This window comes from Meriones unguiculatus, chromosome 19, assembly GCF_030254825.1.
Source record: "Meriones unguiculatus strain TT.TT164.6M chromosome 19, Bangor_MerUng_6.1, whole genome shotgun sequence".
NCBI classification, from domain to species: Eukaryota; Metazoa; Chordata; class Mammalia; order Rodentia; family Muridae; genus Meriones; species Meriones unguiculatus.
Window position 1 is genome coordinate 38703586 of NC_083366.1, and position 20469 is coordinate 38724054.

General features: G+C 42.5%; 1 protein-coding gene across 2 annotated transcripts; it reads left to right on the forward strand.

Moving 5' to 3' along the window:
* Positions 1–11589: 11589 nt before the first annotated feature.
* On the forward strand, positions 11590–18566 carry Zscan12 (zinc finger and SCAN domain containing 12). Of its 2 annotated transcripts, none has more exons than XM_060372859.1 (4): positions 11590–11863; positions 12510–12916; positions 15586–15730; positions 17292–18566. In XM_060372859.1, exons 1-4 carry the CDS (start codon positions 11812–11814, stop codon positions 18485–18487), a joined length of 1800 nt encoding a protein of 599 aa, XP_060228842.1. In that variant the 5' UTR covers positions 11590–11811; the 3' UTR covers positions 18488–18566. The 2 variants fall into 2 exon arrangements, with proteins under 2 accessions (XP_060228842.1, XP_021505476.1); XM_021649801.2 differs by having other exon boundaries at positions 11590–11743.
* Positions 18567–20469: the final 1903 nt, after the last annotated feature.

Consider the following 20469-nt stretch of genomic DNA (forward strand, 5'->3'; position numbering starts at 1 on the left):
AGTTTGAACAACTTCTTTGAACAGATGCTATCTCCTTCCTGTTATCACACCCTCCTTACAGCACACTGCACCTGGGGACAGAACAATTTAGCCCTCGGTGTAAGTTTTCTTTTTTGGAGAAGACGTCTTTCTCCTAGGTCACATCAATACGAAGTGTCCTGGAATATCGTATGTAAGAAACTAAAATGGACAAAACAATGGTGCTTAAAGCGCGTAGACCCAATTAAATACCAAGTGTAATTGTAACGTTGAATTTTAGAAGAATCTTGAGATGGTTGTAATGTGAGAAGACGGGCGAGGCGAAAACATTTTCTTTGCAAGAAATGGCAATAAACGCAGAAGGAACTTTCCTCGATGCCCTCATCTGATTGACAGGCGTGGGCTCTCGGGGCTGCTAATTAGAATAAACTGATGGAGACGTGTAAAGTCGCAAGTCGTCTGTGCGCGTATTGGCCCGGGGAACGGAAGACAGCACCCTCACGCCTCACCCGACCGCAGAAGGACAAAGGAGAAGCCGGCTGGCTTAGGGGTGCCTAGAAGGGCGCGCAGCCAGAAGTGCTGTTTACCCGGCCGCAGTCGTGGTGGCGCTTCCGGCGTCTGTACGTGTGGCCGGCCCACTCCTACCCCGCTTCTGAGTCTGCGCGGCCTGATGTGCGCAGGGTTTCCTCTCAAGGGCCTGGGTGAGCCAGGTTCAAGCAGCCAGGGCAGGCGGGCGGCACTGGGGAGCCCGAAGCTCACCCAGCCCTCTGCACTCTGAGCTGTCAGTGACAGTTGGTGGAAGTGGTCACAGAGTACGACAACTCATGCTCCCTGCTCATTCATTCATTCATTCATTCATTCATTTATTCATTTATACAGGGGTTCAGTGTAGCAGGGGTTAGTGTCTCTGCCTCTGCTTCAGCCTCCCCAGTGCTAGGATTAAGGGCTTGAGCCCTCACTTCCTGCTTTTTAAATGAATATTTAAGTAGTACTTACTGTGTACCCACTGAACACTATTTCAGCACTCTGTAGATACTGATTATAATTCCACGAAGTAGGGCCTAGGCAGATGGCTCAGTGAGCAACGGCTTGCTGAATACACGCGAACCTGATTTGGCTCTCCAGAACTCCCGGACTAGAGGATCCTGGGACTTGTTGGCCAGCCAGTCTGGTGGAATTGGTAAACCCTAAGTTCCGTGAGACACCCTGTCTCAAAAAATTAAGGTGAAGAGGAATAAATGGAAACAGCGAACGTTAACGAAGCTGTGAGCTGCATGTGCACACAGGGTGATAGACATAGGTGAAAATAATTTCATGAAATTATTCACTGTTGTTCTGTAGGGCCCTTCCCTCAGCCTACCCTGTTTTTGTTTTGTTTTGTTTTGTTTTGTTTGTTTTTTGACATCTAAGCAGTCATAGAACAGCTATTCAGGGGTCTTGGTTCAGGCTTCATCATACCCAGAGAGAGCGATTCCATTCAGCTTTCTTAAAACATTTCCTACGCAGGCTCTGCTTTCTGTTTCTGTCAGTTTTTCAGGCACCTCCCCACCCGTTCCCACTCCTGAAGTTACTTGGATCTAGTCCTCTTTCCCTGGCATCTGTAATTCTGGCCTTCTACTTAGGATTTAAGATTACAGAAAAGATTACCTCTGAGGACGGGAATACCAGAAAGCGTCTGGAAACCTAATGAAACGGCCATTTTGTTTGTGTCTGCACTTCTTTGGATGATAGAAAATATTATAATTTGAATCCCGTGGGAAGTTAGCATCTATTGATTAGGCCAGTTCTGTGCCAAACTTGCACATCTGTGTATCACCTCTTACTGTGTGACTTAATGCATAACCACTTTATATGTTATTTAATATGCTCAGCTTGGTACTAGAGTACTAATATGGTCCTTGTTTCACTGATAAGGTCGGGGCTCAAGAAAACAATTAGATTGCCCAAGGTCACTGTATAGATTCCAGATCTGCCGTTGGCCTTTGCTATCTGTCTTTTGCCCAGATATATGGGAATGTAGGCTTCTATCAGTTGGGTGTGTGGTTATTGTTAGGATTGTGCAACAGAGTTACACGGTGGGTTCACGTAGGAGGTTTGTTAAGGGAAAGTGGAGAGGAGAAGGGAAAGGAAAAAGGAAGGGGAAAGGGAAAGGGAAGGGGTCACAGAGAGGTCTCTGGGCAGGACAGGAGAGAAAGGAGGAGCTTCGAGTTTTCTTATAACCCAGAGCATGTGCAGGTGATTCCAAGCGGCTTCACAGGTGCGTGATATCCAGTTAGCCAGGTCCCTTGGGGCTGGCCATAGAGATGCCTGCTTACAGATCCCAACAATTAGTGAGGGGACGCTGCAGGTGTCCAGGCAGGGAAGTGAACCTGTGAAGAGATGAGAATGAAAGACTCAGATTAAATTGACTTCTGTCAACCCGGATGAGAGTTTGGAGCCTAATGCCAGGAGTGGTTCATTATCAGCGTATTTAAAACACAGCACAATTTGGAAAATAGTTTCCAGGCAGCAGTCATTCCAGTGACAGGTGCACACTAAAGCTTGAGGTGTGAGTACTTAGAAATTCCTTCACAAAGTACATGTGACCATGAGGGTGGATTCTACGGTGAAAAGGTCTAGAATCTACCGTGGTCTCTGACCAAGATAGCACAGAGGTAGGTCAGCAGGCTACAAAATACGCGTGGCATCTCCCCAAAGGATAGGTTCTATTAACTGGGAGCAAATGATCACATTCTAGGGAGGGAGTGTCTGGACTAATCCTCTTGGGGAATTTGGGAGAGGTCTGCTTCCACAGTTAGCAAAAATATCACCCGGTTCTTAACCTATTCACTCTCAGTTTTCTGGATGGAAGGCAGATATTTTATTTTATCTCCCCCATCGTGGAGGTTAACTGCATGCTCTTCCTGATTTCCCTGGATGTCTGTGGGTAAAAGCACTTTCGTGCTCCCAACAGTTGAAAAAGTATAGAAAAACCCGACAGACATTCCAATCTTTAACACTACTTACAGAAAGAAGGGCTTGGCGAAAAAAAAAATATTATATTTCCCTGTACTCTTTGGGTTTAAAGATAATTGTGATCGAAGCAGTGGATGCAATCAGGTCACACAGATCTCACGGAGGAGGTTTAAAGGGGAGGGTGTATACAGAGGCTGCCCCCCCCCCCCGTGGGGGTGCGGGGACAGAGGGCGGAGAAAGGAGGACTGGCTTTTTCTAAAGGTAGCTTAGAAGGTAGAGGCCATAGGATCAGGAGTGCCTGCCCAAAGGGAGGCTATGTGACGCGTGGCCACAGCGGAGATGTGTCACCTTGGCAGCTAGTGACCACATAGATGACGTCGGTAGGCCGCGGAGATTCCCCGTTGCTAACAGCTGTGACTAAGGGCCGCTAAGACTGAAACGTAAAGGAGGGTGCTGCCAACCATTCTGTACTATCTCCTATTACTTCCTCCTGTTCCAGCCACTTTATCAAACTAGCTCCGTCGCTTTAAGAATACAGGGGTGCTTCCACCTGACATCCTTTGTCCTCAGTTGCTTTTGCATGGGCCATTCTTCAAGTAGCTATATGTCTTGCTCCTCGCTTCTGCTCAGCTGTTGTCAACAGAGACCTCACAGAGAACTGGAAACCTTCCTCCTTCACGTATATTCCCTACATGCTTTATGCTTATTTATTCCCTAATACACTTATCATCACTTTCCCTGTATTTGCCACCTGGCTCTCTTTCTGGTCCAGTCACCTTCACTCTACATAGATATTGAAACTGAGATTCTGCTTTATTTATTTTTGGGGAGACAGGATCTTATCCTGTACATTATGATGACCTCCCACTTGCAAGCCCGGTGACCCCTGCTTCCCAACTGTGTGATTACCGTTGAATTCCACCATGCTGGGCAAGAGACTGTGAGTTCTGTACCCAGATTGGTTAAGTCTGAATCACTGTGACTTAAACCCACTGTGTCTTCAATTGTCTCGTCAGTAACATGAGGGAATGATAGTACCTTACTCGTGTTTGTCTTGGTGATTAGATGGATTCCTGCACACTAGCACTGTTACACATGTCAGCTGTAATTAGAATGTAAATTTCTTGAGACTTAGGACTTCGCTTTGCTTGCTATTTGTATTCCTAGCATTTAAGAGTAGCTATTGAATAAACATTTGCTAAGTGAATGAGTATTATTTTTTTAACAAGTAATTTTTGTTTCATTTTACAGCTGTCCTGGAGCTCAAATAGTAAGACTGGCCTTGAACTCACTGAAGTCCTGCCTTTGCTTCCTCAGCGCTGGAATTACAGGTGTGAGTGAGCCACCACACCTGCCTCAAGTGTATGTGAAAAATTTTGACACAAAATGGTAATGTGGTAAGAGAGGTAGAGAGTCATTATGAGGAAAAACTGAGGAGGAGCACAGATGCAGCTTGGTGCAGTAGACCCAGCTACTCAGGAGATGAGCCAGTGAGTTTGAGACCAGCCTGGACAATACAGTGAGATGTTTTAAACAACAATGACCACAAATGAAAACAAAACCATGAGCTCATCCTTAGAGGAAGCAAACAAACAAAAAACAACTTACATTTTCCTAAATATGAATCAAACCTCTTGGTTTGTGAGACATTTTAGAGAGAATTGTGTTTCCAGGTTAACCAGAAGGACATTGCCCATCTCACTGTTTCCTAACCCTTGTTAAATAACTGATATTTGAAAAGTGAATTTAACTTCTAATCATAGTGTGATCAGTGTGTACCTGTGATTCAAATACTCATCCTTATTTAACTTTGTGACAAATGTCAACACCTAATTGTGAATTAAAATATCTTTATCTACCCTCCTTTTTGAGACAAAGTACCATATAGACCACGCTGACCTCAAACTTGCTGAAACTGGCCTTGTACTCCTGATCCTATGGACTCCATCTAAGTCTTGGGATTACAGGGATGCACCACCACTCCAGGTGCAAAAACCATTTTAATATAATGCTATTTGTATTTATTTGCCATAAAATGTATTTGCAGCTTTTTGACCAGACTTCTTTGTTTAATAAAATAATATCTAAAAACAGCAATGTGTTATATAGGAAATAATACACAGCCTTGCCCTGAGTGGGCAACTTAATTAGAGAGGGCTTGCCTGGCACAGTCAAAGGTCTCAGTTCCATATCTAGCTCTGGAAAGAAAAAGAAGGAAAGATACATAGACATTTGCAAATGGTTATTTTTGTTATTTCTTACATGTGCATATATACTCACATAGACACATGTATATTCTGTATCATAAAATATTTGTTACTGAGGGTTTTGTTTCAAAAGATTTCAAAGATTCTGTCCAGAAATGGTGCTCAGAACTAACTAATTCACAGAGTAATTTTACTTTGAGAAAGTTGATATCATTCAATATCATCATGGTTTAAATCATTCATGAGCTTTAAGTAGTCATAGAGGGTTGACTTCATTTTTGTAGCAATAATTCTATTTTATAGAAAATTGCCTACTTCCTTTTCTCAGAGAGCTTCAAAATGAAAAGTTTCCAATGATTAAATGGAAAAAGAAGTGCAAATTCTGTTTTGAACAAATGCTTTCTTCATTTTCTTGTCTCTGAGCTAAGACCATTGCAATCAACCACTTACTGCTTCATCTGCCTGAGTGCTTACTGCTTTCCCTTTTCTTCCTTAGTCATTGTGTCACATCTGTAAACATTCTGAGCTGACATAATCCCAGACGACACTGTGACTCAGGAGGAAGAGAAAATGTTTGTTTATCTCCATTCAGCAAAAAACTTAACATGGTTCTTAATATCTTGCCATTCAAATGGAAACCCAATATACTTTGTTGAGTTGAACTGTTTTATTCAGGATAACCACAGTGGTATCTACCCATCAGTGAACTGTAGAAACTTTATGTTGTTTTATTTCTGTTTCTTCCATATCACCTGCAACAGTATTGTCAATATGCATTTATAAAAAGGGGCTGATTTTGATATACCTTTTTACCTGTCATTAGTTTTTCTGATTTTATATATTTTTCTCTAAGGAAATTGTTTTCTGGAGTTTGTTGCTGTTGTTGTTGTTGTTGGGGGGTGTTTTTGTTTCTTTTAGAATTCAGGGTTTTTAGAAGAAATAATCAAGGGAGAATAATCAGAACTAGATTCGTGGAAAAAAAAAATCCTAAAATGCCCATCGTCTTGGTCGTTGAGACTATGGAGATACAAGGACTTCTGAAAGTGAAAGTCAAGGAGGAGAAGGAGCATGTCCATGGGCCAGATTCTAGCAGGTGGAGAAACAGTCTTCAAAACAGAGTGATCTTTGGCAAAGGCTTCAGGCGGTTCTGCTATCAGGAAAATCCTGGGCCTAGGGAGGTTCTCAGAAGCGTCTAAGAGCTCTGCTACCAATGGTTGCAGCCTGAGGTCCACAGTAAGAAGACCCTGGAGCTGCCAGTGCTGTGTATTCTGCTTGAGGATCCTCCCTGAGTTGTTGCAGGCCTGGATAAGAGTGCACCATCTTGTGAGCAGTGATGGGGCAGTGACTGTTCTGGAGCATTTGGAAAGAGACATGGATGAACCAGGAGAACAGGTGGGAAGTGGGAGTTTGCTCCTGTTATGGTTCAGACCAAAGGCTCATAGGTGGGGGCTTTAATAATAATCCAAGTCTCGCTAAAGTGCAAAATTTTCTTCTGGGGAGGCAGGAGATGTAAAAGTTCAAGCTAAGAAACAACTTGTAGTTAAAAGTATGTGTACAAAAAAAACAAAACATCAAACAAACAAACAAACAAACAAAAAGTATGTGTACAACTAATCTTAGTTTGCTGCAATTTGTCATGTATATTGTTTGGATTCAACCAGTTACTTAGTAAAATGAAATTAAAAAGTAAGTGGGTATAAGAGAGAATTGTTAAATTGTTGAAAGTATTTAAGTGTGAGGTTATAGTTTTTGTAAAATAAAATAAGATTTTTGTCCTAAGAATAAAAAGATAAACGATCAGGACAAAACTGTAAAAGTTTAGAGATGAGTCACAAATGGTCTAAGCTGGACAAGGTTTGGTGACAGTGAATGTAAGTATGATATATATTTGGTAATTAAAATTCTCAAAGTTATGCTTATCTACTCATGGTTACATTTGCAAAAGCTGACTAAAAAGAACAAACAAAAGTATGTATAATCAAGATAATTAACGATTTGAGAAAATGGAGTCACACACACATTTTTTTAAAACTAGGCAGGTTTTTGTTTGTTTGTTTGTTTGGTTTTTGTTTTTTGTCTAAACTATATATTACCTATAAGTTAAAATTATGAAACTGGTAATGTCATCCTTCTGAGAGTCCAACAAAGCTTGGAAGCCTGCACAAATAAGGACAAGCAGGTCTAAGAAGACAATCTGTATTGTGTCCTTTCCCTCTAAAATCAGACAGGACGTAGGGAACAATGAAACTCCCCCTGATAAGTTAGTTGTCTACCCCCTTGATTGTAAAGGCAACAAAATGTCCAGGGATTATACTCTAATCAGTACATCCTAAAAGAAGAGAAGTTATTATGAACTTCCGGCTATGAGTGAAGCTATAAAGAAGTTATAATTATGTGGTACTACATTATTAATGAACAGGTGTGTGAGGGGTGTGTAATTGTCAAAGGGAAAAGAGTCAAGACCTTCTGAATTTTTAAAAGTACCCAGGCAGCCTTCACAGAAATGCATAAAGTAAAAAGTAAAATAAAAAGCAAAACCACACAAATATTTACCGATGGTAATGGACTACCCTTCCAGATGAGTAAGGATCTCCTCCCTCCACATGCTTTGTTGGTATTTTGTACTTTGAGCATGGAGGGACACATCTTTAATCCTAGCATTGGAAGGCAGAGGCAGGTGTATCTCTCGGAGTTTGAGGCCAGCCTGGTCTAAATGTACCGTTCCAGGACAGCAATAGTTACATAGTGAGACCTTGTCTCAAAACAAAAAAAGAACCTTGTACTAAATCATAGCTGTCTCCTTAAACTTTTGCTCAAAACTTACTCCTTGTAAGGAGTGTGGACTGTATCCATAAAACCTTGCATGGCCTCCTGCATCCTAGTATGTCCATAGACTGTCCACCAAGGAAACTAAGAATCAATTTCTTAAAAATTATGAGCTAGATCTCTCTTCTACTTTGCTTTCTTCTGGGTTACAAGGCCTTCTTGCCCAGACTCTTCTGCTCAGTTTTCCAGCCTATCCTTTACAAGCTAGGGACCAGGTGCTGATAAAAACTGGAACGAGAACAGAATGGAACCAACCTGGAAAGGGCCCTTTCTGGTGATATTCACCGTTAAAAACATGGTTAAGACAGCTAAAAGAGATGGAACACATGATACCCAAATGAAGAAGGCTACTAGCAACCATGCCCAGAGACAATAGGCAATCTTAACACAAGGAAACCTTTTGAAATTAATATTAAGAAAGAACTGTTTTAAATGTTTATTATGGGAGGAAAAGATAATGGGAATCTTGGTGATCAATGTAACTAAGACACCCTTTCTGCTAACTGTTCAGTTTAATGCATGTCTAGTCTTAACCTAAGGAAACTTAGAAAACCAGAAAGAATTTTCATGCTTGTTTGTTTGTTTTTGGTCACCTTCTCTATTGTCATGTATGGACAAATATTTTGTATTGAGTTTTCCCCCATGGGTCATCTATGGAGTATTTAAAATTAACCCCGAAAGGAACTTTATGCTACCTGAGGTGTTATGAATGAGAATAACCCCTACAGGCTTATACATTTGAGTGGTTGGTTCCAGTTGATGGGCGGTTTAGGAAAGATTATGAGTTGTTGCCTTGCTGGAGGAAGTGTGCCACTAGGGGTGGACTTTGAGGTTGCCAAACCTAGTCTCTCCTTCTGCCTCTGTCTTGCCAAAAGATGTAAGCTTTCAACTACTTTTTCAGTGCCATGACCTATCTGCCTTCTTGCCTGCCTGTCGCCATGATTTTGTTGTGTAGACTATAAAATATTGGCCCTTGGTGGGCTATCTACTTTTGATAAATTTTTTTTTTCTCATGGATGAGAAACTGCTACTGGAACATTGCTGACCTCCACACAAACATCTTGACATGAATTCATAATACACACTTACAAACATATACACACTAAAAATTAAATTTAAATTTAAAACAAAATATAAAAAAGGGACAGAAAATTGAGCAGTTGTAGGTATAGGAATAAAATAGTGAAAGAGGCTAATCATAAGGCGGAATATTTGTGTCTTTTCTGTAAATAGAAGCTCTTCTGCCACCTGGCTACCTTCTTTCATAATTCTGTGTTTCCAGTCAAGATAACTAACAGGAATGCTAGGCAAGCATAGGGAAAAATAACCTTGTATTATGGTTGTGTACAAAACATTGCCAAATGATTAGCATACCAATGCACAGAATGTAGTAGAATCTGACCCAAAGGTAAAGCAGAAAGTGGGAATAGGTATAATGAAGACAGATATGAAACCTTTTAAATCTGTTTTAATGACCCATCAGACATGGAGGCATTTTATGTTATCACAGGAATCTCACTCTGGACCCTTTTGGGCTCCCCATCCCTAGATTTCCATTGAAATAATTCAAATGAGAGTACTGTATCAGGTAGACAAGTTTACTGTCAAAGAGAGGATAGCACAGTCATAAGAGAGGAGAGTGGACAAGGCTAAAGAGAGCACTGTAGAAAAGCTACTTGCCCCTAGAACTGACACCCCTTTCCCTGAGGGGTGGTTTCTCGTTCAGGTGATTGACAGGTCAGTTTGGATTGAGTCTTATGAAGGGACAATGTTGTATCTTTCCCCTTTACCAGAAAGCCTCCAGCTAGTTATCTCATAAAGCTTAGATAGTCATCTATTAATGATGTTATATTAATAGCCTTAGAAATGTGACTTAGATACTATTCTTTTGACCAGTAACCAGAGTCCTACAGTTTCCATTCTTGATTATGAAGCAGGGTTGGGGGTCGGGTGAGGTGTGTATCCCTAATGACATACAGGCCTGCTAATATCTACCCTGTGTGAACTGATGTTCCCAGGGGGGGAAAAAGCCACATTTGTGTTGGATTCTACAAGACTGATTGAATGGTTAGAACTTAGGTGGTTGCAGAGAGTTTTAAAGTTGCAGGTCCAGAGACAAATTATCCTGTGTTACATTTATCTCTCTTTATAACCATTCATTGCCTACCTATGTGTCTGACTTAATGTTCTTCTGCTTATTAGGCCAATCTGTAGCGCTTGTTTTTAAACTCTATTTTACTTGGGGTTCCTTAAAGCCTTTCCCTTCCAACCCCTCAACCCTTGGTAGGAGAGAGGTTAGTGGGGAGAGAGGGTACAGACCCCTTTACTTCTCCTGGCTGTTTAGGGTTGAAGGGTTCTTTTAGGGCTATTCCAGTCTCCATGAGCAGCATCTGCAGCAAGGCTCCTCCAAGCTGCTGCACCCCGAAGCGTTTCTCTCCAGCTGTCTGCTGCAGACTGCCACTGGCCAGACACCACCACCACCACCACCACCACCACCACCACCACCAACGCAGGCCACACCTTCTCTTTCTGGGCCCTCTATTTATATCCTCAGAGCCCTAGAACACGCCCCTCTCCTGGTCATACAAGGCAGGCCCTTACCAGCTACCAAAGGCCACAACCTGTATGAGACAGTTATCAGCTGTGAACAAACTGAAGCCCGACTAAAATCTCACACTTGGGATTAAAACAAAAACATATTTACATAACACAACTGAATTTACAAGGAAACCAAAAATTCCATTACATAAATCCTTTTGAAATGTACTAACAGATCACTTGGTTTCACTTGGCTTGGACTGTTTCAGATAGCTATCACCACCTAACTTACATTTCCACCAGTTATTTCTCTAAATTGTCTCGATTTATTACTTTTTGTTCTGGTAACCTAAATCCATGTACCTGAGCCACAATCCACACATATTTTGCTCCATAATAAGTTCTTAATGTCTTTGAGAGCTTGTTTGTTTGTTTTTGGTCACCTTCTCTGTGTATACTAGCTCCCAAAGAATGGGATGAGATTTCTTTTTCCTTCCGTAACTGAGTGTTCTGGCTCATGATGAGACCGTTAATCACTATTGTTTTTCAGTGGGTTCTTGACTCTTCTCCATTTTAATTTTTTTTAATTTTAGAAAAATATTTGTGTTTATGGGGATACCATAGTTGCAAACATATTTAATGAGTACCGACTGTTGCGTTTTTTTCTATCCAAAAAAAGCGCATTACTTCCTATTTATGTTCATATTTGGCTTTTAAAGAGTGTTTTAAAGTTTCTCCCAAGCAAAATGGCGCATCTCTTTTGAGTGTTTTTGTTGCTGTCTTTGTAGCTGTGGTCTTTTCATTCACACAGGAATGTACGAAGGCTGATATCAGTGTTGTTGATACCCTGCTAATGTACTAAATTATCCTTTTGGTATATATTTCCTATTGGCCGTCCTGGCTTTTCAAATCTATGATCGCATTATCAACTTAAAGAGGGACTGGAGGAGAATCACTGACAACCTCGTCAAAAACCCACAGGCTGGGTCTGAGGAGACTGTGGGGAAGCAGAGCGGAGTCAGGAAGGATGGGGCGAAGTGATCCCGCCCAGCACGCTCAGACACAACACCCCGACCTCCCCGCACAGGCGCGAGGACAATCCACTCGGTGGAACTCCGCGGCTCCGGGCGTGCGCGCCGGGCGACCCGCCGCCACCGCTTCCGGCCTCTGTGGGGGTCCGCGCTGGCTTCCGGTTCCTGCGCGGGCTGGAGTGTCATTCCCCGCGCAGGAGCGCCGCGGTGAGCGAGCTGCCCGTCCCGGCCGGCGGGAGGGCGTGGGCTGCTGCCCGGAGTCGGCTCCCGGAAAGATGGCTGCGGCCGAGGGGAAGGTCACCCGGGCCGCGGTGTGGACGCCCGTGGGTACGCCTGGGGCGCAGAGCTGGCCGGGACCTAGGCACGCGGCACAAGTTACTAGATTTAGAATCACAGAATGTGGAGGGGCAGGAGAGAGGCAGACTAACCTCTCCGACCCTTCACCTTTATAAATAAATTCCCAGCTAAAGCCAATTCGCGCGACTCTACTGTGTAAATGATTGTATGACACCAGGCATCAGCTATGCAGGAAAATTTTCAAAAACAGCAAGTCCTGGGTACCCTAGTTGTCTGCTCTTCTGTCCTCTCCGTTATTTTTGTGGTACTGGTATTGAACTTCGCGCGTGGTAGGCAGCTCTTGCTCTTGTCCAACGCCGTCTAAAGGTTTTATTTCAGTTGACTGTGTTTTACTTTAGGCGTAAGTGGAGCTAAGTTTCTTACCAAGCCTTCCCTCCTGAAGTCTTGAAACAACAGGGCATGTTTTCCACCTTTGTCTGTTTTTGTGAAAGTACTTGTACAAACATACAGTGAGTTAACTGGAGGGCAGGCTTTCAACTACCCCACATAAATTCTTAGAATATTCAGTATTTGCGTATGGTAGTCTGTGTTAATGATGGCTTATCCCTTAGATCGGCTTGGTAAGAAAATTTACAAGGGAGTTATTATTTGAGACACTGATAAATCTTTTATATAGCTATGATGGCTTCTACTGCGGATAACAAGATCTGTAAGAACCAGGATGGGCTTTTGGAGATAAAGATGAAGGAAAAATGTAAGTATACCACCAGAGAAGATTGGAGCCTAGAAAAGAAGACGTATAACAGAGAGGTCTTCCGAAAATACTTCAGACAGTTTTGCTACCGGGAAACATCTGGACCCCGGGAGGCTTTGAGCCGACTTCGGGAACTTTGCTGTCAGTGGCTGCGGCCAGACTTGAACAGCAAGGAGCAGATCCTGGAGCTGCTGGTGCTGGAGCAGTTCCTGACCATCCTGCCAGGGGAGCTGCAGGCCTGGGTGCAGGAGCAGAATCCTGAGAGTGTGGAGGAGGTAGTGACTGTCCTGGAGGATCTCGAGAGAGAGCTGGTCGAACTAGGATACCGGGTAAGAAAACAATGGGGTGTCTGTTCCCTAAAATAGTTTTGAATTTGTAGGCCATAGTGAAGTAAGCTATTATTTCACAAAGCATATTGACGCTTAAGTAGATCCAAAAGGAACTTTATTTTCGTGGGGAGTTGGGGGTTGAACTTGTATGTTACCCAGCCTAGCCTTGAGCTTGTAGTCTTACTATCTCACACCCTTAAGACTGAGATTGTAGTTATTTACCACCAGTCTCGTCTGCTCTCAGCTTATTCATACCTTTTCAGCACAGGGATTGTGTATTTCTGTGCTAAACTACAAAATTCTGTTGGATAAATATCTTCTTAATTCAGAAACACAAGGCTCACACTACAGAGAGAAGGTATCAAAAGATGCTGGAAGGGCAAGGTATTAGAGAGATGGTGATAATAGGGTGGAAAACAGCCTCTTGTCATAGTGGTACGTATTGTGTAATAGAAAACTAGTAATTAAGAAATAAGGATTTGAGCTGACCAAGAGCACATGCTTGTCAGCTAGTGCTCAGAAGGTGATAGAAGCAGGTGGATTGAGAGTTTGAGACCAATTTAGGCAACATAGTATGACCCTGTCTTAAAAATAATAAGAGCTGGGATATAACTCAGTGCTCGAGGACTTGCTTAGTATGTGCCAGGCCTGTGCTTCACACCCAGTACCATGATAGCTGTGTACATGGTGACAGGCCTGGATTCCCCTGGTAGAAACTCCTTAGTAGAAACATTGGTGGAGGATACCAGCTGTTAATATTTCTTTTCCCACAGCTGTTGGTGGACAGCAAGACTCCAGTGTTGCAAATTTGATGGATTCTTCACCAGCGCTAGGGTGGGACTTGTCACCCTTGTGTCTTTAGAAACCCCTCACCTGGGCTGTAAGCAAGTTCAAGAAACTCATTGGTTGGCCAAGCTAGATTTAGATAGGATCTTTATTTGGTCCGTTATCAATGCACTATCTGCAGTGAAAAGCATGCTTACATATTCCCAGGAAAACATGTATCCACTGCCTTGATTCTGCACTAAAGAGTAAAAAGACGGAAAAATGAAAATCATTATCCTGAATGAATGAGCTGTGGGAGGAGAATGGAAATTTAGGGAAGAGGGCTAGGGCAGGGAATATAGGTTGGAGGGATGGAAAGCCCATTAATGTTGGAAAGCTGAAGTGTCAGTAGAAAAGTTGAGATACGGAGTTCATGACATTGACTATAAACCTCTCAGCTTAGGTTTTCTTCTAGTATAAAGGCTCTAAATCTTTTCTCGATAGTCTAAGTGAGCTGTAAATGTTATATAAAAGAGGCAGAAGAATCATTTGTTACCTTTTTTATTTTTGTCTTAACTATGACAAGGTGTTTTCAATCAATGGAGTTTTGAGGACATATGGCAAATTCTTAGAAAATTTGACTGTTATAACTGAGGAAGGCAGAGATGATTCTACACATCGAACAGCACACAAGCCAGCCTCAGACAGCAACAAATGAACTTACCAAGAGCATATCAGAAGAGCTGAAATTATGAAATCTCAGTATGAAGAGTATGAACCTGTGAGAGAAAAGAATTATAATCTGATATTCGGGTGCGAAATAGATGGGAGAGAGAGAAGGAGGCCAAAAGTTTGAAACAGAAACAGGGTCATGAAATCATGGCTACATGTAAGAGAACTAGCTGGTAAAGACATCCCTGACAGTGCTAAAGACTGTAGGTGGCCTTTCTGCAGGTTTTTATAGAATGCTGGTTTTGTCCACATGCCGTCAGAGACTCTTGGAATGCAGCAGTAAATGCCATTTATAAATTGCTATGTAGAGTCTAGTCTCCTGAGAAGAGATCTCTATCTCTTTTGTGGAAGAAGATTCCACAAAAATATAAGGTGTTAGATGTTGATAAGTCTACAAAAAACAACAGAGAAAAAGTGTAGTGAAGGAAATGGTTTTACCTCAGGTCGCAGAGCTTTCAAGGAGAGGAAATGCTGACTGCATAGGCTTTAAGTGCTGTTAGTATATCTAGGATAGAACTAATTTGTTGAGAAGATGAAAAGGATTAAAGAAATTATATCATGTAGGGATTTACAGACCCTTATAAAGAATTTAGATTTTGGTAAATGGATAGTCAGTGCCTGGCTTTGAGCAGAAGAGAAATATAAAGAAAATTTTAAAATAGTCACTCTGCTCACTCACTATATTGGGTAAATTCTACAGTGGTGGTGGAGGTGCCTGTTGGTCAAAAGTAGAATTAATGGGAATCATTTTAGGATGCTATACCTGCTAACCAGAGATATGGACAGTTGGAAGTCACCCCTGGTAGATCCTGGGAACCCCACATCCCAGTCCTCTGAAGAGCAGCAAGTGTTTTTAACTACTGAGCCATTCTCCAGCCTCTTCCTCCTGAATGCTTTTTTCCTCCTTTCTTCCTTCTTTTCACCTCTTTCCCACCTCTGTTCTCTGAACACTAGACAAAGACAGAAAATGACAGAAAACCAACAAAATTTTGGCTGTAGCAAGGATTCCCGAAGAAGGTAACATTTTTAAATGACCTTGAAAAATGAGTGGTATCGAGGCAGGCTGATTGTTTTGAAAAAAGGCATTTCAGGCTTGAGTAGGCCATGTGCCAACGCCATGAGCACTATACTCTTGTTTGCTATTACTAGAGTGCATCTTTCATTTCCCTTAGGCCCCAGTCCAAACCGAAGAACAGGAAGTGGCCTTGCAGAAGACGAAGCCTCTAGGAGCAGAGCAAGAGCCCAGTGCATCCCTTCAGTTTGCAAAAGCCAAGCTGAAGTATGAACCTGCAGAAAGTGACTTCCAAGAGGAACAAGGTAAGAAAGGAAAGGGCAGAGCTAAGACAGGACCTCAGGGCTCGTTTGTACTTCCTGCTGTTTCATTAAATTCAGGAGGGTCTGTCCAGAAATCTGATGCTCATGTGTAGACTTCCATGTGTAATGGTTTGTCACCCTGTAGTTATTTTTCCCTCCTTCTCTTTCTTCCTTCACCCCCAGAACCTCATGCATGCCAGATAAGCACTGCATCTTTCTAAGGTACATCCACAGTCCCTTTTACTTCTTATAAAATCAGTAGTTTCTAAATTCTGGCTTTATGTTGTTTAGGTTTACTTAATTTCATTCTTCTGGTAGCTATAATTCTCTATTCTGACCTATGTGCTATTTCTAGACTTTGGTCTGCTAAACAATATTTCTGTCTTCCACTTGGACTATATCCTTAGTTCTTTTAGTAAATAAGTTTTTGATCCATGGTGTCTGCAGCTACCTAATAGTCTAAGAGAGAAAGAATTTTCTTGTCAGTGAAGGAACAGTAAAATGAACATGGCAGAAATGTTAAAGGTGGTGAATAGGCAGAGACTCGCCAACTGACTCATCTCTGCGTCCTCCAGTTTTGGATTTTCTAATAGGTCAACTGTCTTATGGTTTTAAAAAGATTTATAAAATTATCCAGTGAAAATTTTCTGTGCCATTTAAATCATCTAGTCTCCTCCCCCAACTCTGAAAATAATTGTCCCCTTGTGTCCTTCTAGAGTCTTTATAGTAAACATTTTCTTCTCCTTTATGCTAAGATGGTAGACTCTTGCAGTTTTTATTTATTTTTTAATAGTTGCTTAGCATTAAAAAGTATGGAGAAAGCACAAAGCAGGTTTGCCAGCCACTACTGATGACATTTATCTTTGATATACTTTTTTACAATAAATAACATAGCATAGATTATTATCTGTAGTTCTGTTGTACCAAAAGTTATATACTGTTATAATTTCAGTAGTTATTGCAAAGTTGCTTTCCATAACAATTTGGATAAATTCACACCAATAATTTGTGATACCCATTTTGTGAGTTTTGTGTTACACTAAACTAATTAGGTAAATTCAGTGAGTGAAAAATTATACCTTGTGCTGGCAAGATGGCTCAGCAGGTTAAAGTTCCTGCTTTGCAAAGCTGACAACCTGAGTTTGTCCGCAGAATCCACAGTAGGAGAGAACCAGCTTGCAAAAGTTGTCTTCTGACTTTCAAACATGTGCTTTAGGTATGTGCTCACTCACACATAAAATAATACCAAAAAATTTAAAAATTATACCTGTGCTGTTTAACTCATTTTTGCCTGATAATGGAGTAGTGTCTCCCTGTGGTGAGGATTATGTGTCTCCTTTCTTGGAAATAGTAGAGTTTCCCTTTGCCTCGTTTTCCGTTGAGTTGTTATTTTCATGCTCATTTTGGGGTGTTTTATACACTTGTCTCCTGTTGAATTCTAATTCGGTTCTACAGTTTGTAGTAGAGACTCTGACTTTCACTTGAATAATTTTGTGTTGCTCATTTCATGAGCTGTCATTTGCTGCCACTGGAGAGTCGGTGACCTGCAGGCTCCCTTTTGTAGGTTCACGTGTGGAGACTGCAAATGAGTCTGGGACTGTAACTCCACAGCAAGACCTTTGTGAAGGAGTGGAAGCAGAACAGGTGACTGCTGGCAAATTAGCAAAGGATGCACTGCAGTGTGAGGAAACTCAGGACCCTGGAAAAGAGCCTTCTGGTGCTTCCAGTGAGGACAGCCAGCCTCTGCGGAATGAAAATGCGGTAAATTTGGGTGACAACTCCAGCCACACTGAGCACCAAAACATCTGCCCAGGGCGAAAGTTGCATGGATGTGATGAGTGTGGAAAGACTTTTCGCCAGCACTCACGCCTCCTAGAACATAAGCGGATTCACACTGGAGACAGGCCCTACAAATGTGAGGAATGTGGGAAAACTTTCCGATGGAGGACTGTTCTCATTCGACACAAGGTGGTCCACACCGGAGAGAAACCATATAAGTGTAATGAATGCGGCAGGGCCTTTGGCCAGTGGTCAGCCCTTAATCAACATCAGAGACTTCACTCGGGAGAAAAGCACTACCGCTGTAATGAATGTGGCAAAGCCTTTTGCCAGAAGGCAGGCCTCTTTCACCATCTCAAGAGCCACAGAAGAAACAGACCTTACCAGTGTCTTAAGTGTAATAAAAGCTTTAATCGCCGCTCCACACTTACTCAGCACCAAGGAGTTCACACTGGTGCCAAACCCTACGAATGCAGACAGTGCGGGAAAGCTTTTGTTTATAACTCATCCCTCGTTGCCCATCAGGAAACACACCACAAGGAGAAATCCTTCGCTCAAAGTGGGCCTGCTCAGCACCAGGGGCACCACGCCAGGGAAAAGCCATACAAGTGCCATGTGTGTGGAGAAGTCTTTGTTCAAAAGACGAGTCTTACAGAGCATGAGCAAACTCATACTGGAGAGAGACCCTATACATCTGCCGAGTGTGGGAAGGCCTTTACCCAGCGGTCAGTTCTCACGGAACATCAGGGAATCCACACTGGGGAGAGGCCCCACCAATGTGATGAGTGTGGCAAGACCTTCAGACAGCAGCCAGATCTTAGCAAGCACCAGAGAATTCATAGTAGAAGTGGGCCCTATAAGTGTAATGAGTGTGGGGAATTGTTCAGACAGAACTCAGCTCTTATTCGTCATCAGACTACTCACAAAGGAGCAAGAATCTCTGTGGTGACTATAGGGAAGGCATCTCACAGTGTAGGCTGATGAGAAATAATGTGTTTGTAATGCTTTATGGCAAAACTTCAGTTGGTGCTATAAGAAGACCATAAATATTTGATGAGCACTCATTGTGTACTGTCCATTGTATGGGGCTTTGAAGGAAGACTAAGTCCAGATTTCTAGAACATTTACAACCCAGCCTGGGATGTGAAACTACTGTAGTTACTTAAAGAGAAGGGCAGTGGAGTCGATGCCCAGCATGTTTTAGAATTAAAGAGTAGAAAATAAGTGTCATAAATTGTGAAGGACAGATTCCTGTACACCTACTCAGGAAAGATTTCTGAAATATCTTATTGGAAATAAGTGTCTCAAGGATAGCTCTGAAAGACAAGGGAAAACAAAGGTGAGCAGAAGCAAGCGTGCGGGTTGTTTGGAAACAATCCTTCCAGACAGTTGATTTTAAGTGCTGAACTGATGGACATTAGTTGGAAGCAGCTTGGGGACAGAATAGGAGGGCTTCAGTGCTAGCAGTGCTAGCCAACACCTGTAATGCATTGACACAGAGCGCTTTCCTCATTTGTCTCTAAAATACCTCTAAGTGCAAATGTATTCTTTTAGAAATGATGTGTGTATGCTTATCACAGCACTTGTGAAGCTGAGGTAGGGGGATTAGGAGTTCAAGGCTAACCTGAGTTACATGGACCCTAAAGAAAAAGAAAATAGGATCCTGGGGTCTAGAGAGATGACTCAGCAGTTAAGAGCACTTGTTCTTGGGGCTTGTTCCCAGCGCCCACATGGTGTTGGCTCAAAATCATTCAGAACTCCAGTTCCAGGGCATCTGAAGTCTTCTTCTGATCTCTGTAGGAATGAGGCACATGAGTGATGCACGTACATGCCATGTAGGCAAAACACCCCTACACACAAAAATAAAGTGCAGATGCCGGCTGGAATACCACATGGAGGGAAAGCCCAGAAGCCAGGTTCTTGTACCTGGCTTCTAATCCTGTGCGTTAATGCCTGTCATACCCCAGCACGTCAAGTGTTTAAAATGCCTGTGTGCACTGAATGAGGCCCTGGGTTCAGTCCCAAAGCTTTGAAGGTTTACTTGGGTATGGAAGTATCATAGCCCCAGCCTCTCAGAAGGCTAGGGCAGGATGGCGTGAGCCTAAAGTTTGAGATCAGCCTTGATGACAATAGTAAGAAGCTATGTCTAAATAATAAGTGTTCCTGTTTCACTCAAATGCTCATTATGCCTGAGGGGTTCTTGTGAATCTTAAGGAAGACAAGCCTGTAGATTCTCAGAACACTTGCCCCAGCTCCACAGTTTTAGGTCCTTTCAGGGCCTAAAACTAGGGTTTTGGTGTGGTCTTTCTATCATTTCAAATTTAAGTGTATTACGGATGGGGAGAGAGCTGGAGAGATGGCTCAGTTAAGAACACTGGCTGCTCTTCAAAAGGATCCATCAAATTTCTGGCAGCTCAGCCATTGTAACTCTGGGTCCTGGTTATCTGATGTGCTCCTCTGACCTCCACAAGCACCAGGCACACAGATGGTGAGTGCACACACATGTGTGCAAACAAAAGGTTGTACATTTAAGGCTCTCAGGGGTCTGCTGACTACAAGGCTCATGGCTCAGCAATTAGGAGCACTGGTTGCTCTTCCGGAGGATGTAGGTTCATTTCCCAGTATCCACTTGGCAGCTCAGAGCTGTCTGTAACTCCTGTTCCAGGGCATGTTACACAGACATACAGACAGCTAAAACATCAATGAGCATAAAAATAAATTATACATAAAAGCCCCACACATATTAAAGCCTTTTTGTTTCCTCGTCCTGTCACTGTCATTGCGCTCTTTATTGTTGAGAACTGGTGTAGCCTTTTGGTCCACATACCTTACTGAGTGCCAGCAAGAGGCTGCCACTACCTCTGTGTGGCCGGGTGGAAACAACTGCTTTGAGAACCCGTGGTGATTACATTATTAGTGTGCAGTGAGGCTCGCTGAAACGTGGCTCCTGTGTTTGTTTGTTT

Coding starts and splice junctions, on each gene's coding strand:
- Zscan12 (XM_060372859.1), top strand. CDS start 11,812: ATGGCTGCGGCCGAGGGGAAGGTCACCCGGGCCGCGGTGTGGACGCCC. Junction 11,864..12,509: donor CGCGGTGTGGACGCCCGTGG/GTACGCCTGGGG, acceptor TCTTTTATATAG/CTATGATGGCTTCTACTGCG. Junction 15,731..17,291: donor TGACTTCCAAGAGGAACAAG/GTAAGAAAGGAA, acceptor TCCCTTTTGTAG/GTTCACGTGTGGAGACTGCA.